General features: G+C 51.9%; 1 protein-coding gene across 12 annotated transcripts in view; it reads right to left on the reverse strand.

Annotated features, from left to right (window-relative positions):
- The window catches only part of MAP4 (microtubule associated protein 4), a 148,235-nt gene that overhangs the window by 67,499 nt on the left and 59,890 nt on the right, over nt 1-20,846 (reverse strand). The window contains exon 1 of one of the 12 annotated variants that reach the window (XM_039549096.1): nt 1,468-1,763. The exons of the other annotated variants lie outside the window; for them this stretch is intronic. Coding sequence (XP_039405030.1) covers nt 1,468-1,507 — 40 coding nt within the window. The 5' untranslated portion in view covers nt 1,508-1,763. Of the gene's footprint in view, nt 1-1,467; nt 1,764-20,846 lie in introns of those variants that run through there. 12 annotated transcript variants of the gene reach the window in all.

Consider the following 20,846-nt stretch of genomic DNA (forward strand, 5'->3'; position numbering starts at 1 on the left):
TAGATTTGCAAAGTGCTTTGGAGATAAAGTGCCACTGCAATGTGTCAAGAGACATTATTATTATTTACCATTACTTGTGGTACAGAACAGCAAGAGATTTAATTAGATTCCATCCTAAATTCCTCTAGACAGGAGCCTGTCATTTGCGTGTCTATAAAACTATCTAAAGCAAAAAAAACCCAGAGGACACTAAAAGTCCTTGACAATGTGAGGAAGAGCCTGGGAGCAGTTAAAAACATTCAAGAACTTCTTCAAAGATGATACTATGATATTATGATATTATGACATTAACTGAGTGCTGGTTGGACCCACACTGAGGCTGATGGAGAGCTTGACCCACTGCTTGAACTCTAAATATTTGAAACACATCTATTTGTTAGCACTAAAAACACCTTGGCATATTGGCATGATTACAGATTTCACAAGAAAGGACATAAAATTAGGGTCAGAAAGGTAAACCAGAAGAACCCCCTCCACTTTGGGGGTTTTTCAGTAGCCAGGTTGTGTTCATGCCTTTAAGTACAGAGGGGAACCCCACCCGGGGCTGGAGAAGGAGGGAGCAGCAGAAGACAAAAGGAATTGTAATGGGAAATATTTCCATGTGACATCAGATGAAACCAAGTTGAGCAAAAACTCTGTTTGCAAGCGCTGAGCTCCAGCAAAGCCCCAGAGCTGGCTGGAAGCTGCATCAGGAGCAGTTGGGAGCTGCCTCTGCCAAATCCTTCGAAATCTAAACCCAAGACTGGAATATTCTTCACACAATATTTTCACAACAGATGCAAATTAAAAACCCAAACCAGCCACTGCTTCCCAGCAGGAATCCCAGTGCAAGGAGGGATCCAGGCAGCTCTGGAGCAGGGAGAGGCTGGAGCAGGGCCAAGCCTGGATCAGCCACCGCTCCCTGGGCCAGCCAGGACCGAGCTACCCCTGCCAGAGCCAGGACAACAAAGATTTCTGGATCCCAGTCACCATCAGCAAAAGCCCCTCTGCTATTCCCAAAGTGTTTTCCAAGTTGTTTGCCATAAAGTGGACACTAATTTGTCATCCCCACCCCATCCCAATACTCAGTTTCCCCTTATCAAGCCAGGAACACAAAATGTGATCTCAGAACAGGGTCCCAAGGACTGGGAAAAGAGGATGCTTCAGTTCCAAACCCAACCTCCCCAAACACATGTTCTGCCTCTGACCTACCAACCAAAGACACAAAAGCAGCAAAAAGGAGAAGCCAAACTCTTCCACGGCCCAATGCTGCCAGTGCCTGCGGATGTGCATCGGCAGCAGATAACGCACTGCACACAAAATGCAAATCTGACAGATCCCACAGACCTGTAAAGCAATTTTAGCAAGTATTAAAGCTGGCTGATAGCTGAAAATCCGGTTACGAGCCCTGATAATATAAACCAGTGTAGGATTAGAGCTTACAAAGTCTTGCTTAAAGGAAAAAAAGACCATTAACAACGTACTTACAACGCAAACTTGCTTCTGAAAGTAAAAATAAGGATCCCATGCAAGTAGCACCTTCCCTGCACTGATCCCAGGGCAGCACGAGGGTGGAACATTTAGCAGGGCTGCTGACGGTGTCGAATTGTTTGTTTGATCATCTCTCTGCAAAGGTCAGCACGGTCACATCAACCAGTTCACAGCTAATCCAGCCAAAAGTGCCCTTCTGGCCACCTCCCCACCGTGGGCGGCCTGCTGGGCTCGGACCTGGGGCAGGACAAGCTCCTGGAGCCGCTGTCACGCAGGACATCCCACGGGGAATGTCCAGGCAGGGCTCTCCGAGGAGAGGATTATGTGCTAAAGCCTTTTCGCTGCAGGAGATGCTAATCTTGGGAGGTCACTGGCCAGGACCTCCAGCTCGGGGTTAAGTATCTTCAAAATTAAGGAGTGAGCAGCCAGGAGAGGGCCCTGCCAGCTCCCAGCAGGGAAAATGGGGAAAGGGAGGCTTGGGAGCTCCATTCCTGCAGGGGATCTCACAGGGAATGTGCCCAGATCACCCCTGGGGTGGGTGCACCTCTCACGGAGGCAGAGTTGGCCTCGCTGGAATCACCACCACAAAGAGCAGAAGCTTTATCAGTCATGCCAGGAAACTCCCATCTGTCTCCAAGGGAATGGAAGTCCCCCACACACACATCCCCCTCTGCAGGGTGGGGTGTCTGCAGCCTTAAAAAGGAGCTTCAGAACCAGAGTCAGGGAATGGGTTGGGTGGGAAGGGACCTTAAGGATCATCCAGTGCCACCCCCTGGATGGGCAGGGACACCTCCCACTGTCCCAGGCTGCTCCCAGCCCCAATGTCCAGCCTGGCCTTGGGCACTGCCAGGGATCCAGGGGCAGCCACAGCTGCTCTGGCAATTCCAGCCCAGCCCCTCCCCACCCTCCCAGCCAGCAATTCCCAATTCCCAATCTCCCATCCAGCCCTGCCCTCTGGCACTGGGAAGCCATTCCCTGGCTCCTGTCCCTCCATCCTTGTCCCCAGTCCCTCTGCAGCTCTCCTGGAGCCCCTTTAGGCCCTGCAAGGGGCTCTGAGCTCTCCCTGGAGCCTTCTCTTCTCCAGACTGGACGCTTTAAGGATTCTACACGAGATTTAGACTTGTTTTGGGAGCTCTTGGTGCCTGTGTGAGGAACTGCCTGTGCTCAGGACAGTCACTACCAGGAGCAATTCTGATTCCCATCCGAGGGGTTCATGGGACCTTTGCCTGCATGTCCCATCTCATTTTCAGGCACACACTCCTTCAATCTGCTGCTCAGTGGTGTTGTACAGGATGAGACCTACCTGGAGCATCAGGTAAAAACCCTGACAGGCAGCCAAGACATTCCAGGGTCTCCTTCCCTTGCTCGGGACATTATTTCCAGACATTATTTAGGGTAAGGGAGGCAAAATCCTCACCTGAAAGGTCGCAGGGTACCTCCCCCAAGATGCTCAGGCTCCCTTTGTGCCTGCTGGCTTTGGAGCAAACAGGGAGTATCTTAAATATATCCCCTCAATATTTTATCATCAGTCTCATCATCTTGTAAAATGAAATATTGTCTAGTTCAGTTCAGAGTGAAGGGTCTGAAAATCCCTGTGAGTGAGTTTTGCAGACAAGCTTCACTAATCCCCAAATCTAAGGGATAAGCACAGACAGGAACTACATGGAAGAAGATGTCACCCAGCCACCCAAAGGGAGGTTGCACATTTTTATCCAAGAGGATAAGAGCTCAAGATTCCAAGAAGTTTTTGCATTTAAAGAGTATCTAAAGCACTAAGCTGGCAGCCCTGACGGAGGACAGTTCACCCAGAGCAGAGCTGTCAAAGCTGGTTACCCCCTCCCTTCCCTCTTGTCAAACTGAAATGCAGCAACTCCGTTTTATTGAAAACTGAAATCTGAGGGGACTGGACACTGGGCAGGTTGGCCAGAGAGGCTGTGGGGTGTCCAGCCCTGGGGATAGCTCCAAACCCAGCTGAGCAGAGCACGAGCAGAGTCTGCTTTCCCTGCTCTGGGCAAAGGTGTCATGCTTAGGATGTCAGAGGTTCCTTCCAGCCTCCTGAGCCTTCACAGGCCCTTCAGATTCAGTTTTGGAGAAGGAGATACCTCAGGGTTTGCAAAGTTTAACTCCCAGGGGCCAGTGCTGAGCCCAAAACTGGCTGAGGTTACACAAAATACTTCAACTTCATAGAATGTCAGAATGGTTTGGGCTGGAAGGGACCTTCAAGATCATTTCATTCCAACCTCCCACTGTCCCAGGCTGCTCCAAGCCCCACTGTCCAGTCTGGCCTTGGGCACTGCCAGGGATCCAGGGGCAGCCACAGCTGCTCTGGGCCTGCCCACCCTCCCAGGGAACAATTCCTTCCCAGTATCCCATCCATCCCTGCCCTCTGGCAGTGGGAAGCCATTCCCCTTGTCCCGGCACTCCAAAGTCCCTGCAATGAGAAGCAAGTTAAATTCCACCACTGAATTGGATGGGAAGAAGAAGATCAGGACTCTATTAAGAGCCCTCAAGAAACTGCAGGGCACTTCAGAGGGTGCTGACAGCTCCAGAAGGGTTTCACTGCTCTCCCTCTGAAATCCCATGCGGTTACATAATCCCGAATGCTAAAAGGGCTCTGTGCGTACGACTGTCAGAACCCGTATCTCCAAACTTCAGAGATGCAAAGTCAGTAACTTGAAAGTTCAACACAAGGTTCATCCTTTCCCTTGTAAAAAAAAAAATGCAGTTGCTACAGTTTCTTGTGCAGCATTTTCCCTTCCTTACTTCTCCTTCCCAGAGGGAATTTTCCGGCAGGCAGCGAGTGCTCTGTCATCAGCTGGGAGGCGGAACCACGGAGGTGCACAGAGCTCCCACCTCCCACCCTCTGCTCTAATTGCTCCATGTTTGCTCTGCTGCTCCTGCTTCCCGCTGGGAATGTCAGCTGCTCCGGAAGTGAGTAATCCTCAGCACAGCTCGGATTTATCCCTCAGCATCCCAGACCATGGGACAGCACAGCTCCCACCTCGCCAGACCCCCATCCAGAACCACCCTCGACAGACCCCTCATCTTTTAATAACAGAGGCACCTGAAGCTCTATTTTTAAACAGAAGACTCACTAAAGACTTATTTCCACAGCACTGGGAGCTGGAGAGGGACTGGGGACAAGGCATGGAGGAACAGGACACGGGGAATGGCTTCCCACTGCCAGAGGGCAGCGATGGATGGGAGATTGGGAAGGAATTGTTCCCTGGAAGGGCAGGGAGGTCCTGGCACAGGGTGCCCAGAGCAGCTGTGGCTGCCCCTGGATCCCTGGCAGTGCCCAAGGCCAGGCTGGACATTGGGGCTGGGAGCAGCCTGGGACAGTGGGAGGTGTCCCTGCTTGGGCTTTTTGCTTGGTTTTTCTCAGCCAAGTGGTACAACTAAGGCAGTTCTCCTGTTTCCTAAAGCCACAAGCCTTCTGCACATCCTTGGCAGGGAATATTTCAATCCACAGCCAGGCAAAACCCCCCAAACCTGTTCAGCAGGCCCAGCGTGAGGTGCAGGTGATACAGGAACATCTGTAGGGATGTCTCCCAGGCAGGGAAACCCCAGAGCAGCAACACCAGGACTGAGCCAGCTGAATCCCTCCCCACTCCCTGGCCTTACATCCCACCTCGGAACTGAGGAGAAGAACCCACAGGAAGGTCTGTGGACACCCTGCCCTGGCTGCCTTGCCTGATACGCATGAAGTCAAAATTAGATCAATTCTGAGGCAAAAGACTCAGAGTGAGGAGTGGGCACACGAGGCCTGTCCAAACCCCATTGTGCTGGCACAGGGGAGAGCCCCAGAGATCCCAAAATCTTGGAATCATCCAGGTTGGAAAAGCCCTCCAAGGCCATGGAGTCCAGGCTGTGCCCCATCCCCACCTTGTCCCCAGCTCAGAGCCCTGAGTGCCACCTCCAGGTGTTCCTTGGACACCTCCAGGGCTGGGAACTCCAAACCTTCCTGGGCAGCCCCTGCCAAGGCCTGAGCTCCCTTTCCACGGGGAAATTCCTGCTGCTGTCCACCCTGAGCCTGCCCTGGCCCAGCCTGAGGCCGTTCCCTCTCCTCCTGTCCCTGTTCCCTGCGAGCAGAGCCCGACCCCCCCGGCTGCCCCCTCCTGTCAGGGACTTGTGCAGAGCCACAAGGTCCCCCCGGAGCCTGCTTTGCTCCAGGCTGAGCTGTGAGCACCAGCTGGAGCCTCTCCTCCTCCCTGTCCAGCCTGGCCACAGCTCCTGAGCACGGAGATCTCACAGCCAGGAACACAAAGGGCTGGGAGTGACGTGACAGAGATCCCAAGAGACAAAACCTTTGTGTAAAATAAGGATCACCTGCACGTCCATGAAATCTCCCACCGAGCTGTGCTGCTTTAATGCCCTACAGAAGGCTCCTGACTCCCACAGCAGCCTGGAAGGAACTCCGAAGAGTTCTGGGGGGAATTACAGCCCCCCCATGCCCAGTGCCACCCCGGAGAGGGACAGTGTGTCCCCCTGTGCTGGCCCACAGTGACAGTGCAGTCTGCAGAGGCAGCTGTGACCCGCGGGGCTGGCAGCCCGCGTTCCGAGCTGGGAACGGCTATGTCCCCTGAAAGGGCTGCTGCCAAATTTAACCAGCTTTATCCTGATTCAGGGAATGCTCCAGTTCAAACGCTGCATTATGAGCTCCTCCGTGGGCCAGAGGCTGCAGCAGATCTCAGCCGCGGCACTCGCTCACGCTGAGGAGTCTGCCTGTGCTCCACTTTAATCCAGGGTCAGGAGAAGTGCAGGACACTGCAGAGCGGCAGCCCTGGAGAAGAGCAGAGGCAGCAGAAAGGAACCAGTGTAAGGGCTCGTTCAGCAAAGGTCACTGCTGAGCTTGGTGCTCAAACCCTTCAAACAGGGATACAGGGAGACAGGAATTGCCACCCTGGAGGGGTTTACAAGGAAGGCAGGTCTGGAAGTTCCTTTCCCCCAGGAAAATGGAAGTAGTCTCTGGAACAGGGACACAGATCTCCCCATAGCCTCTGGAGAGGGGGGAAGGATGAGCAAACATTACCTGACACACACCAGAGTCAGAGAAGGAACGCAAGAGTTTGGAAGGTGGGCAGGACCTGCATGAGCAGGAGCAGCTGTAATGGAGCTGTGAGCTGCAGAACGTGCTCTGGTACCTCCCAGGCGAGCGGTGACTCCCTGGGGATGAGGAGCAGAGGACTGGCACAGGTTGCTCAGACAGGTTGTGGATTCCAATCCCTGGAAGCGTGCAAGGCCAGGCTGGACAGGGCTTGGAGCAACCTGGGATAGTGGAAGGTGTCCCTGCCCATGGCAGGGGTGGAACCAGATGGATTTTAAGGTCCCTCCAACCCAAACCATGCTATGATTCTGTGATTCTACTCTTGCTCAGTAAGAGGCCCAGGAATAGCCTCCAGTTCAGCCAAGATTCTGGGCTGGTACCAGACACAGTTCAGGGAATCCTGAGCTGCAGCCTGGGGTGATGCCAACACCTGCAGAGGGTTCAGGACACCACAAACACAGAAGAGCAGCCAAACCACCATCTGCTGCCAGTCTGCACACAGGACTGGGACTTGCAAAGTGCCTCCTGCTCCCAGGAAATCCAAGAGCCACAGAGTGGATTAAAAAAAAATGCCTGAGGTATAAAAAGTCAGCAAAATTCCCAAATGAAAATATCCCCTACTTCCCACTGCTGATGATCTGCTACCTCCTGTTGAAGAACCCAAACCTTCCCTAAGCTTTATCCTTCTGAGACCCAACCACATGTACCCAAACTACCATAAAAAGTAAATCTGCAGATTTCTCTTCAGCTGAACACAAAGTGCTCCTTTATCTTCAGATCCTAAGGCAGCCCAGGATTTCTCCTCACACCGTGCCCACACCAGACAGACCAGCGCAGCTCTGCTCTCTCCACAGGCTGATATCTGAGCTGTCTTTCCAAGGGTCAGGAACATACCACATGTTCCCCACGTCCCCAGACTGTTTCCCTCATCCTGGCCCTCCCAGGAGCAGCTGGAGCAGCACCAGAGCCCAGCTCCCACAGCCATCACTCCGGCAGGACACGGCCGACGCTCCCCGCGCTGAGCCACGGCTGCTCCGAGCTGCTGCAGCCCCAAATCCTCCCCTGACAACATCCAAGAGCTGAATTCTTTTTTTTTTAATGCAATCAGGGCCAGAGAAGAAAACAGAAATACGTAAAAGCAGCACTTACAGTCTCTGCTGGGGATCACGAGCTCCAAGTGTGCTCCTTTGAGAGTCACTGTTTACAGAACCACGAAGGAGAACAAGGTCCACACACCAGCTCACTTGATCCACTAACAGCACTTCTCAAGAGCTATTTTCTCTGACTGAGGAGGGCACAAAACTCTTGACTCTTCTCAAAACTTATGGCAAATAAAATACATGAAGAAAACCTCCTCACTGCACCATGCTGTAGCTACACCTCGTCCGCTGCCTCCTCAGACTTTTATCACTCCAGCTGCTTCTTTCTGGTTGTGTCATTACTTGTTCTAGCATCTTTTAATGAAATGGGTTACAAATGAATAATGCTTCACTCCCCTAGCCCAGAGTGGTGCCTGCCCTCTCCATCACCTGGGAACACCCATCCCCATCCTGGAGCTCCCCTGGGTCCCAGGTGCTGATCCCTGGCCTGGATGGAGCCTGTGCTCCAGCCCTTATCAAATGATAAACACCAGAACTAAAGCAGGCAAGGGGCCGAACCCTGCAGCCTCTTGTGCACCATCTCCCCCTCCATTTCACAGTTTTCCTCCTTCTTCCAACCTTCTCTTATCTCCAGTAAATGAGAAATCCTTTTCTTTTGGCTCCTGCACTTCGGTGCTTGTAAATCACTGTGCACATAATCTGGGGAGCTCTTAAATCTCTCTGGCTCGAAGTCCTTGCTTCCATTTTTATTAATTTCTTCCTTTTCTTCCAGACTCCTAAAAGCATTGGACACAGCCTCCTTGGAAATGGTCTGTGAATGTCTTTCCTATCCACACAAATCACTTCCCTCCACTAGTTTTGTAGCACTTCACCTTCCCAACAGATTTAACTCCTGCCATCCCTGACTGCCAAGATGAATTTAAATTTATTGCCCTTTTCTCCCTCCTGCTCATATTTATTGCCTAAAAACAGCCAATTCTATCCTATTCCTTGTTTCCCCCCTTTCCTCACCCAGCTGTCCTAAGGGAAACCATGCAGCAGCTCCATGATTAACCCTTCTCTTTAGTTCAGAACATCCCAACTCCTCAGTTCAGCTTGGGAGCCAACACTTGCCCCAAGAGCTGTCAGTGAGGAAGCCCCTCTGAAGGAATTATAAATATGCAAGGAGTGTGGGAGCTCTGGATAACATCCCTGTAATCCTGCCCCACGTTCCGCCACACGGTATCGGCAATTCCAGCCCGGAATCCCAGCATTTGATTGCTGCTTGGATGCAAAATGCTTCATTTCTTTTGACCTGCACATTTTGGCACTTGCACTCTGCTTCACGTGAGAGGAGCCATTCAGAAGTGACAATATTTACTGTCACCCTTGAAACACACAAACACACACACATATATACATCTGTATATACTCATACGTATTTTTTCTCCTCCTTCCTGGATCCCACCTGTGGGTGCACAGCCACAAAGCCCCCCCCACGTGTTTGTTGTGCAGAATGAGATGGTGATAATGGAAATAAGGGCTTAAAATAGCAAATTTCCCTTCAGCACTCGAGTGCTGTTTGTTTGTGGCTGCGATTCCAGCAGCCCATGTTCACACACATCGCCCTGACCTACTTTCAGCTTTCCCAATCCCGTGGCAGAGGCAGCGAGGAGCTCGCAGGAGGAATCAGAAGCAGTCAGGAGAAATCTCTCTGCCACGTTTGTAATAGAGTTTTATGGCCATTAATTCCAGCTAGTGTCAAACTAATGACACAAGGGACATCAAAGCATGAAGGCATTTACATAATACCGGAAGAATCTACAATTCTATTACTGTTTATTCAGGCAGCTTCTGCTTGAGAAGGAGGAAGATGACACGCTGTCTGTGCTCTTTTGAAATCATTCTAATTTACAGCCCTGCAGAGAGGCAGCCAGTTTTCTAGGAATTCTTTAATTCCTCACTAAGGAGTTTCTGATGTTTTGAAATAAACCCTGCCAATTTGATTTTCCTCTGGAAATCTAACAAATAAAGTGCTTTTATTCCTGTGGTCGAGCCCTGAGACACCGAACCCGGCGTCTGAGGGAGCAGCTCACCCCAAAGCAGGGCTGCTCCGGGGGAGCTCCCACCCAGCCACCACGGACACGGGGGACAAGGCAAACAAACCAGGGGCTGTTCCTCAGATCCGTGCTCTGATGTTGAACTGTCTCACCCAGATGGAGCTGACAGAGCGGGGCCGGGGCCGGGAGCTGCGGCAGAGGCACGGCGGTGCCGCGGTTTGACGGTGACGCGAGCGGACGTTTCCAGGGTTCTGGGAGATGTTGCCGGCCTGTGCGGCCCCAGCACTGAACACCCTGCAGGGCACGGCTCAGCCAGCCCAGACGAGTCCCCTGGCTCGGGCTGGGGTTGGGAAAAGCACAGCAGAGCACACCAAGTGCGACCTTCAAAGCCAGCCAGACCCTGCCCTGCACCCCAGGCACGGATGAGAAGGTGCCACCGACAGCGCTGGGAGAGGGTCTGGTCACAGGTCAGCTGTGGGTGACTCCAAAGTACACCAGCAAGGGACAAAAAATCCTCCATCCCCGCCCTCCAGGTCCCTTTGGGGGTATGGTTTCAATTTGGAATTCACCACCAAAGAGATGAGCATTGAGAAGAAAACCCTGGAATAGTTTGGGTGGGAAGGGACCTTAAAGCCCATCCAGTGCCCACCTGCCATGGCAGGGACACCTCCCACTGTCCCAGGCTGCTCCAGCCTGGCCTTGGGCACTGCCAGGGATCCAGGGGCAGCCACAGCTGCTCTGGCAATTCCAGCCCAGCCCCTCCCCACCCTCCCAGCCAGCAATTCCCAATTCCCAATCTCCCATCCAGCCCTGCCCTCTGGCACTGGGAAGCCATTCCCTGGCTCCTGTCCCTCCAGGCCTTGTCCCCAGTCCCTCTGCAGCTCTCCTGGAGCCCCTTCAGGCATTGCTGAACCTGCTCTTGGCTCTGGTTGTCTTCAGTTCACGGAGGTTTAATGCTGAAACCTCCTGACTTTGGCAGGACTGGAGACATTCCCAAGACAGAAAAGCAGCACAAGACTCAGGAGGTAAAAAATGGATGTGACCCCTGTGACCAGCAATTCTAAAATCACCACAAGAAACACAACTGCCAGTTGAAACCACTCAATAGCTCATTTATATTTATATTTATATTTATTTTTTTTTATGTGCTCTTAGCTGGAAGTCTGCCCAGGGAAATCTCATCTTCCTCAACTCTCAGCTACAAAATGGGGCAACTCTAATTTGGATCTTTCCATGGTTATTAGGTTCCCATTCATATTGAATCTGAGATTGTCTCTGGTAGAATACAGAACTGCACTAACTACCTGAAACTTCCAGTGATACACATAAAATTGCAGATTTTCCTTTTTTTTTTTTTTAAGCAGAGTCAGTAATTTTGGTCGGAAAACTGAGACATGGAGGCCCTAAAATCTTGCAAAACTGCCCATGAGTGACATTTTGAAAGAGAAGTTGTTTGCATCACTGGGAAACAGGAGAGTGTTAACGTAGGAGATGGAACACCACAGATTTTCCAGACAAACCATGGAAGGCTTGACGAAGCTGAAAGCAAAGTATTTTTATCTGTAGCCAGGGGAAATGTTAGGGAAAGTGGAGACACAAGGAAATGACACAAAGGTAAATAAAGAGCTGGCTAAGTGACAAGTGGCAAGGCAATGTCAAAAGGGGAATTCTCTTCCTGGAGGAAAATAACCAGTTATTAGAGTGTGAAGATCGGGAAGCCAAAATAACCCTTGCTTAATGTTTTCATTTTTAATCTTAGAAATCAAAAACTTCGGATGAAATTAAGCTAAAAGTTTCTCTTCTCAGAGAAAATATTCTGCCTGCACATCTCAGGACCCAAGGGAGCAGCCCAGCTTCTGTTACCTGCACGTGCTGGAGGTACAGATCAGAGGCTGCTGCCCAGTGATCAGAACCACCCTGGAGTTCGATGATCCCTGGCTTTCCCTTCCAACCCAGGATATTCCCATTGGATGATTTCTCTTGGCAGATTTCATTCCCCAGCCCGGCACCAGGATGGGAGATTTGGAAGCACAAAAAGCTGGGCCCCAATTAAGGCAGAACTTGTGGCATCCTATCAAGAGCCAGACACCTCCATCCCTTCTCCTGTGCCAAATCCCATTAACAGGGAATGTCACAGAGCCATTACAGCCTGACCCACCCCAGCCCTGCTGCTCCCACTGCCCCTGTTGGGTTGGGAAGCAACAATTTTAATGGTTGGCTCAGGAAACCTGAGTTCTCCCCCCCAGCCTTCCCACAAACTCACCATGAGCACCATTAACTCCCAGTCTTCCCCCTGGAGCTGGGAAACAGCCATCTAACACGGCAAGCCTTGATGTGCACAGGTAAAAAGGGACTCCAGAAGAATGAAATGTTCTTTTTCAGTCCTTCAGTCATCTCTGAGGGAACTCCCAACCCTCTGAAAGCCAAGTCACTGCTGAATCCCCAGCAGTTCAGGAAGATCAAGGAAAGACAGTGACTTTGGCCAGAGTGGTTTTTCAGGAAGCCAGACCAACCTGAGGGCATGGAAAATACAACTTCACAGAATCACAGAATATCCTGAGTTGGAAGGGACCCATGGGGGTCATCAAAGGCCAACTCCTGGCCCTGCACAGCTTGAACTTGTCACAGGGAACCACAGGAAATTCTCTTTGAGAAGAGACAGATCAAACCCCTACAGCCCCACAAGTCCCTGACAGGAGGGGACACCTGGGGGGGGTCGGGCTCTGCTCCCAGGGAACAGGGACAGGAGGAGAGGGAACGGCCTCAGGCTGGGCCAGGTGGGACATCAGCAGGAATTTCCCCATGGAAAGGGTGGTCAGGCCTTGGCAGGGGCTGCCCAGGGAGGTTTGGAGTGCCCAGCCCTGGAAGTGTCCAAGGAAGGGCTGGAGGTGGCACTCAGTGCTGGGGACAAGGTGGGCATCGGGCACAGCTGGGATTCAGTAACCTTGGAGCTCTCTTCCAACCTCAACAACTCCACGATTCAGTCAGATGCAGTGTGCTCTCAGTGAAAGGAAGAAGGTTAAACAGCATCATAAGTTACGTGACAGAACAAAATCAAACATCCCTCCCAGATATTTTTTGGGGGGTGGTGAACTGTGTTTTGCTCATGTCCTGCAGTCTCCTGTCACTTCTGTGCCTTGCCAAGTCACTTCTAATTCCAGAGGTGCCTCCAGCATCAGTTGTCCACAGAAACATCCACAGCCCTAAAGTTCCAGAACTGCTCCCAAGGGAGCTGTTAATCCTGCACCACTTAGCAGGCATTGATTAATGCCAAGAGAAACAGGGATCCTGCCTGGTCACCTCCAGGAAGGAGCTTCTTTTGCCTTCCACTGCTGCTAAAATCAAGGGACAGGTTTATGGGAAAAGCCTCATCCTCCAACACAGAAATCGCGATCCCACAGCAGGAACGAGCAGCTGCAGGTGAGGAGGGACCAGCTCTGCCATACTGAGGTGAGCCTCTACCCACCAAATGGAAAAGAGGAGCACTTAGAAAAACCATCCAACAGGGCATTTCCCACCATTTCCAAGGGCAGGGTGAGCCTGGCTTGCAGCGTTATCCCATGGGAGAGGAGACTGTTCCAAAGGGACCAGGCACAGCTCCCTGGGCCGGGAGAGGATGAGATCCTGAGCATCCCTCACACATTATTTCAGAGTCTTATAACTCCAGAAAAAGAGCAAAGCTTTCCTGTTCTGATACTGATTCAGCAGGAATTCAGGAAGGTTTTATGCCACACTTGCCAAAATCTGGAGTGTTTCAGACACACCAACTCCACACAAGGTGTACTCCGTATTTCATGGGTCAGAGCTGGAAATCAGCTGCAGAAATTGCACCAAAATAGCAGCCCAAAGGCGAGATTGCTGCTGAAAATATCTATAATTTGTATTTCAGGGACCTGCTCATGCAGGACTAAGAGAGCTGAATTTGCTCAGACCCTTTCCAGGGAGAGCAGTTCTGTGGGGTTTAACGAGGAGGCACCACAGCCTCGCTCAGCATTTCAGAGTTTCCCTTTGCTCAGCCACTCAAAAGCTGCCCTTGCTCCAAGGTGTAGATTTGCTCTCAGTCCCAACCACCAAAGAGCTCCTGAGCAGCCTCACTGTACCCAATATGTTCCTTAACTATAAAATATTTTCTTTCCAAAACAAGGCCCCAATAATCCACGATTACCCCGGTACCAACCCACCCTGCAATGAGAACGCTCGATAACAACAGCTGGGGTGCAGCTAGAAAAGATAAAATGCACAATATAATCAGCCTTACCCTATTTGCAGTGATGGGACTGAACTGGAAGAAGATTAAAGAGCTCAGGCCTCCGAGGGAGCCACAAGCAGAGCCAGGATTAGGGAAGTTTCCTGTCCCCAGGTTCAGATTTAGCCCGTGTCACACGACCTCTCAAAGCCACTCTGCCATCCCAGCACACGACTCTTCCCGAAGGTTTTGTAAGCAGGATAAACCCCCACTAAATCCGCTCTTACAAGCAGAACCCCAGGTTTAGAAGAGGAATAAAAGGTGGGGAAGGAAAGTTGAAAAGGGAGAGCCCAGCCTGGAGCAGCATTCCAGGCACAACCCCACCTTGCCGAGGGTCCTGCCGCGGAGCGGTTCCGATGGAGCTCCCGCTGGGAATGGGATCCAGCAGCAGCTCCCAAACCCTCCTCCCCACCCCTGCAGATGGGAGATGACTGAACCACTGCAGAGTTCATTCCCTGCTGCTTTGTGCTGTCAGCCCAGGAGCTGATCCCTGGAGCTCGGCCCTCCAAGGCAAATATTTACTCAAGTGATCAGAGTGTCAGAGATTAACTCCTATCGTGAAGCCAAACAATGAACCCCACCTAGCAAAAAGGTGATGATAAAGTGTTTAGGTTAAGCTTAATTTTTTGTGTCTTTTACAGTGCTGCTGTTTATTTTCCTCTGACAAGCCTCTCACTGAAATTCCCTACGTTTAATCTGAAGGATCACTGCAAAGACTCCGCAGAGCTACTGGAATAAGCAAGGGAATAAACATGATGTTGTTTTAAACACTGAAGAAGGGGGGGAAAAAAAGTATCTTTTTAAGCTGCAGTTAAGTTCCAGAGACACAAATTAGAGGCAAATTGGGTAATGCAAGTGCAGGATAACAGCAGGGCTCTGGGTGACGAGCAGGGAAGGTCAGTTAGTCCCGCTTGTCTGCAGCACTCAGACTCTGTCTCTCTTATTCCTGCCTCAAAACCTCCTGAGAACACCCGGAGTTTAAAAAGGCTGCCTCATTATGTGCCCAGAAACACTGCAGTTCTGCAGAAACACAGTTCTGAGAAATGACAGGTTGATTTTGTGTAAAGGCTGACGAGCTCAAAGGCTGGGCACAGAAAAGGGTTCACATTTTCCAGGAGGTCTCAGCCTGCACAGTTCTGCAGCACCTCCCCAAAGCAGGAGGTTTAAGTGCACTAACAACATATTAAATCCAAGGTACAAGCTCCAGAGTTCATGGCTTGAATATTTTAAGTCCCAGCTACTTGTTCAGGAAATTCAAGCCCTGGAGGACCCCATTAATTCACCCAGCTGTCAGATCCTTGCTAGAACAACTCCTGAGCACGCTGCAAAACAGAAAGGGCTTGTATTCCCAGTTTTTAAACCTCACTAAGCCTCCCTGCTAAGCTTTTAATAGACTTCTCAACATATGTATGACTTCATTATAATCCTTTTAATTTCCTATTCAGTGAGCCAAGCCAGGGACATCCCACCTCTGAAGCGAAGTCTGAAACAAAAAAGTGAAAAGCCAAGCAGCAGGTTGGTGGGGAAGCACCATCTGAGAGAGACACAGCACGAAAACAGCATTTTGTATGCAGAAAAGGTCCCTGCTTTTCCCTGTAGCCATCAGAGAAGCTCCCAGTGCACTCCCAGAGCTGGGCAGTTCCAGCTCTCACTGTCCGTCCTGCCAGGCAGCCCTGTGGGACCCACGGTGACACTGGGGCAGCACAGTGCCAGCTTCCTGAAAAACCTGCATCCTACCTCCCAGCTTCTCCATCCCTCATCCCAGAGCTCTGTTTCCCCACACCACAACACCATGAAGATCACAGAACTCCAGGATGGTTTGGATTGGAAAGGATGTTAAGGATCCACCCCTGCCATGGGCAGGGACACCTCCCACTATCCCAGGTGCTCCAAGCCCTGTCCAACCTGGCCATCCAAACTTCCCATTCCATCCTGAGCCTGGCAGGAGCTGCAGGGCAGTCCCGTTGTCCCCAGGGACACGGAGAATTCCCTGCAGCACTTCCAGCGGGGCTGCCACGCTCGCTTTCCTCCAGCAGCGGCTCCTTACACGACAGCCTAAGCTGCTCTGACACAAACAGGACTCGGGCCCAGCAGAAAAGCTCCTTGAGCGTGTCCTTCACCATATGGGAAGGCAGCAGAGCGGTTCATGGCATGGCAGGAGGAACTTTGGGATGGCACTAGTGCTCCCAGCCAGCCAGCCCAGGGCTCAGCTGGTTTACACTGCCTCTCCCTCAGGCAGCAGGAACAAGGAATCAGGAATTCATGGAAAGGTTTGGGTGGGAAGAGACCTGAAGGATCATCCAGTGCCACCCCTGCCATGGGCAGGGACACTTCCCACTGTCCCAGGCTGCTCCAAGCCCCAATGTCCAGCCTGGCCTTGGGCACTGCCAGGGATCCAGGGGCAGCCACAGCTGCTCTGGGCACCCTGTCTGTTACATTCCCAGTGTTTATCAGCACTTCAACACCCGGGAAGTTTCTTTACACTCTTTGAACAGCTCAGGAGCTGAGATTGTGCAGCTGCTGAGCTCCTGAGCTGTAGGAAGCCACAAATTCCTCATCTGAAAGAGCACCAGGACCTGCAGAAAAAAACCCTCATCCCCCACTCACCCTCCAGGAGATGAGGAAGCTCCACATTCCCTGGGAGGGAGAGGGTCTCTGTCCCCCTCCAGGGTCCTCACTGGGGCCAAGGACAGAGACCCCCTGGCTGTCACATCACCTTCCCCATCCACCTTCCCCCAAAAACAACCACCCCAAAGCTCAGGGAGACTCACACCCTGAGTCTGAGTCACGGAGGAACTCAGCAAAGCTGCTGAATTATTCACTTGGCTGCTGTTTTTAGACTGGAGCCACGGGAAACGTGAACTCCCCGGTGAGCACGGCTGGATGCTGCCCCATCTGAGGAGCCTAAAAAGCTCTGCCTGAAGCCCAGGAAGGATAAAAGCCTCTGTAAATAAAAACTTGCACCAAGAGGGAAACACACAGGCAGGTGAAGAGGAAAGCCGGTAGAAAAGCTTTAATTAGAAGAGCACACCTCTAAGTGTCCCATTTACAAACTGCTACACAGAATATACAGATTTTGGGATGGTTTTGTTGGGATTTTTGATGTTTTTCTCCCCCAGATCCTTCTCCCCAGGGCTGCTCTCCATCTGTTCATCCCCAGTCTGTTTGTGCCTGGGATTGTCCCAGCCCAGGTGCAGGACCTTGCCCTTGGCCTTGTTGCACCTCCTGAGGTTGGCACAGTCCCACCTCTCCAGCCTGGCCAGGCCCCTGTGGATGCCCCATCCCTGCCCTCAGGCGTGGGACAGCACCCAGAGCTCGGTGTCACCAGCAAACTGCCCAGGGTGCCCCAGTGCCACTGCCCCTGTCCCTGACAGTGAAGCTGGACAGTGCTGGTCCCACCCCTGACCCTGAGCACCCCACTGGTCACCAGTCTGCGCTCGGACATCCAGCCAGTGACCACGGCTCTGAGTGTGACCATCCAGCCCCCTCCTTATCCACCAAGTGCCCCATCCAGGAAATCCCTGTCTCTCCAGTTTGGAGACGAGGATGTCGTGTGGGACAGAGTCAAACACTTTGCACAACATCCTTGTCCTTGAGGGACAGTTTTTCCAGCCTCTGTCCAGGCAGCAAAGGATTCCAATTCCAGCCATTTCCCCCTTCCAGCGCTGCCACCGGAGCAGCTGATCCAGCACATTCCCTGCAGGAATCAGCCCTGCACAGGCAGCAGGACCCCGGAGATTCTCAGCACAGAACAACTCGGGAGGGGTTAGTTTGAGACGTTTATTAGGGAGATTTATTCCACAGCAGTTACAGCTTCACATCGTACAGAGCATTGGAATTGATAATTCAGCATCAGGAGTGACAACAGACAGGCGTGGAAGCACAGGGATGTTAGAGCACAGTAAAGGCACAGCATCAGCTCCAAGGGCTGGAGGAAAGGGTGGGTAACAGGAAACCTGAGCAGAGCAACACTCCTGGTGGCTCCCTGCTCATGGGACTGCACAGGGACACACACCCCCTGCACCGAGCTCTCAGTGGGACACACGGATGTTTTCCAGGAGGGACAGAAGAACCAACACTCTGCACAGACCCCCCCCCCCATTCCCTACATCCCCCTGGATCCACCCCCAGGACAGGCACCTCCCGCTCCCACCCCGGCACATCCCAGAGCTTGGGGTCAGTCCTGTAGGAACAACCACCTCAGCCCCACAAAAAACCAGCTCCCCCTCTGCCTCCAGCTCACCTTCACACCAGTGCAGCCATGGCACTTCAAATAAACAGGGACACAAACATGGGGTGACAATATGGGCGTGCAATGGGATGAGTGATCCATGTTTGCAGCACCCTGGGGCTGGAGGGGCTGGCCCTGCTCTGCCCGAGGCTCTGCTGAGCCCATCCAGCCCCATCCCACTGACTGCAGCTCCCAGGATGGGCAGCTGTTCCCAAACTCCTCTGCCCACCTCACTTTGGCTACAAGCCCCTCTAGCCTGACTTCAAAGCATTGTTGCATTTCAGTATAAAATAAAATAAAGCATCTGTGGGAGTAGGCAAAGTCTCATATTCAGGTAACCTGAAACCTTCTAGAATTCAATCTGAAAACGCCTCTCGGTCCTATAGTAATTATTCGCTATTTCTAGGGCACAAGAGTTAAGCCCACTTAAGGCAAAAGGTGAGAAAGAACAATTGAGGAGCCAAGCCAAAGAGATGCTGCCCTGCTTCAAAATCACATTTTTAAAAAAATAGCTAGGAAAAGGTCTTGGAAAAGAAAGCCAAGAATGCAAGAATCTCCTTTTATGGCCACAGACATCAAAAACCCAAAGGAAAGCACAACATGAATGATTCACAGGCTGGACTCGATCTCAGAGGTCCTTCCCAGCCTGAATGATGCTGTGCCCTGCACGGGGGCTCGGCCAGGCTGGCACATGGCACTGGGAAGGAAGAGCCCAGTCTGGGGAGCTGGGAGCCTCCAGGAGACGGAGTTTTCCCAGAAACAACCACCATGGACCCGGGATTTGGGAGAAGCCACCAGGGTAACTTGCTGGGAACTGGCACCACAAGGACACCAGCTCCTAACGAGGCCTCGAGCGGGGCACAGAGGGGTAAAACTGGCACCAAACCGGGCGAGAGAAGCGCCAGGTCCTGCTGCACATCAGTGCCCAGGCCATGACTCAGCGCTGGCACCGCCACCCCGCGTGGGGAGCACGCGAGGTCTCGCTTGGGAATAAAGAACAAAGCAAGGCTGGATGGGTCTGCCTGAGGGAGATGCCCAGAGCAGCCCCTCTGGTGGCATTCCAGGTGGGATACGCCTCCCGTGAGTGCTGAGTGCAGCAGGGACCTGCAGTGGGTACCAGCAGGGTACCAGGGCTGGGCAGCTGCCACCTACTCCCCTCACAACAAGGAAATCCCATTTTTATGCAAGTGAAGGTCTCAGTAGGTCTGTTTTGGGCAGTTCAACCTCAGACCGGATTTGGGTTTAACTAAATCCTTTCCATCAGGTGCTACAGGCCAAGTACCCTGAGCTACACAACACAATTCTCCTCACCTAGAACATTCCCTCATCCCTCAAAGCCCAGGCTGAGCCTGTCTCAGGTAAAATACTGCATTGTCTCTCTAATTATTTCCTCCCTTCACGTTTTGTTTTGTCTCTTGATGGAGAAATGAGCACGTTTGTCTTTGGAAAGCTCTGCACCTCTGTGGAGCCAGCGGGAGACCCACCAGACATGCCCCTGCAGCTGTTTTAGGCTAAAACAGGCCTGGTCCTTCTGGTGTTGCTGGAAATTGTCAGGATTATTTCAGTACAGTTTCACAACTCAGTCCTCTTGCTTCCCTCAGTTTTAGCAGGGACAGATTATTTCTCATGGCAGGGAAAGTTCCATCCAAGGCTGTCATTCCCCAAAGGAAGCCAGAGGTGCGAAGTTAAAAAAAGGCAATTTCCTTTCTTACTTCCAAGGTTTTTGGGAAGGAGTATGACAGCAAAGCCACCCTAAGGCTTCGGGTTAGGAATTTTGGAATTTGGGGCTGGCTGTTTTCCTTCACACTCCCAGTTATGGCAAGTGCTTGGACCCCAAAATCCACCCCTCAGACACCAGAGATGATCCACCTGTACCTCAGGAAACCTGCTTTTCCCTAATCTGTTTCTCAAGTCTACAAAGTGCTGAAATTATCTGAACCCACTCATTTGGAAGAAAAGAGCATTATTACAGATCAGAACCTGACGTGAGAGGCTTTCAAAGCAGCAAGGATCAAGGCAGGTACTCTAAAAGGCTGTGGGGAGCATGGGGAGAAGGGGAAGGGAGCTGCAGTCATGGTGGACCCATCCACTATGGAAGCACAACTGGAAATTTCAAACCTTCTCTTACTGAGCACCATGAAAACGGAGAGAAATTAAATTTAAAAGTGATCAAACAGAAAATGGAGCTGTGGTCGTGATTTCAAACCAGTGGCACAGTGCAGTTCAGAACCAGGGTGCACTTTTGTGCTTACACAGAGAGAGGAAGGTTTCAACAAGCACTGCAGAGCACAGGGAGGAGGAGCAGGATGGAGCCACCTTTGGCTTCTTCTACAGCCAAGTCCAAGGAGGTAAAGCAAGAGCTCTGTAAAATGCTGCAGATTTTAGAAGTGTAATGGCAGGTAGAAAAGGACACTGGTCTCGTGTCAGTGGCAGCCCCAGTGTTAGGAGACAGTCTAGGCTTCTAGGAGGAGAAAATAGAAGAGAGGAAAAGAAGTAGGAGAGGGAAAGGGGATGGGGAAGGGGGCAAGAGAGCGCAAGTCATTAGTAAACATCACCATCGAGGCAGCACTGCACAACAAGCAACACTCCATTAGTGCAGCCAGGAGATTTGCCACAAGCCAGGTCACAGACACACACAGGAGCTCTGCTTTAGGAGTGTCTGCAGATCTGTCACCAGTCACCACGTGCAGCCACATGCCACAGAGGGCTGGGC

Source organism: Corvus cornix, chromosome 2 (assembly GCF_000738735.6).
Source record: "Corvus cornix cornix isolate S_Up_H32 chromosome 2, ASM73873v5, whole genome shotgun sequence".
NCBI lineage: Eukaryota > Metazoa > Chordata > Aves > Passeriformes > Corvidae > Corvus > Corvus cornix.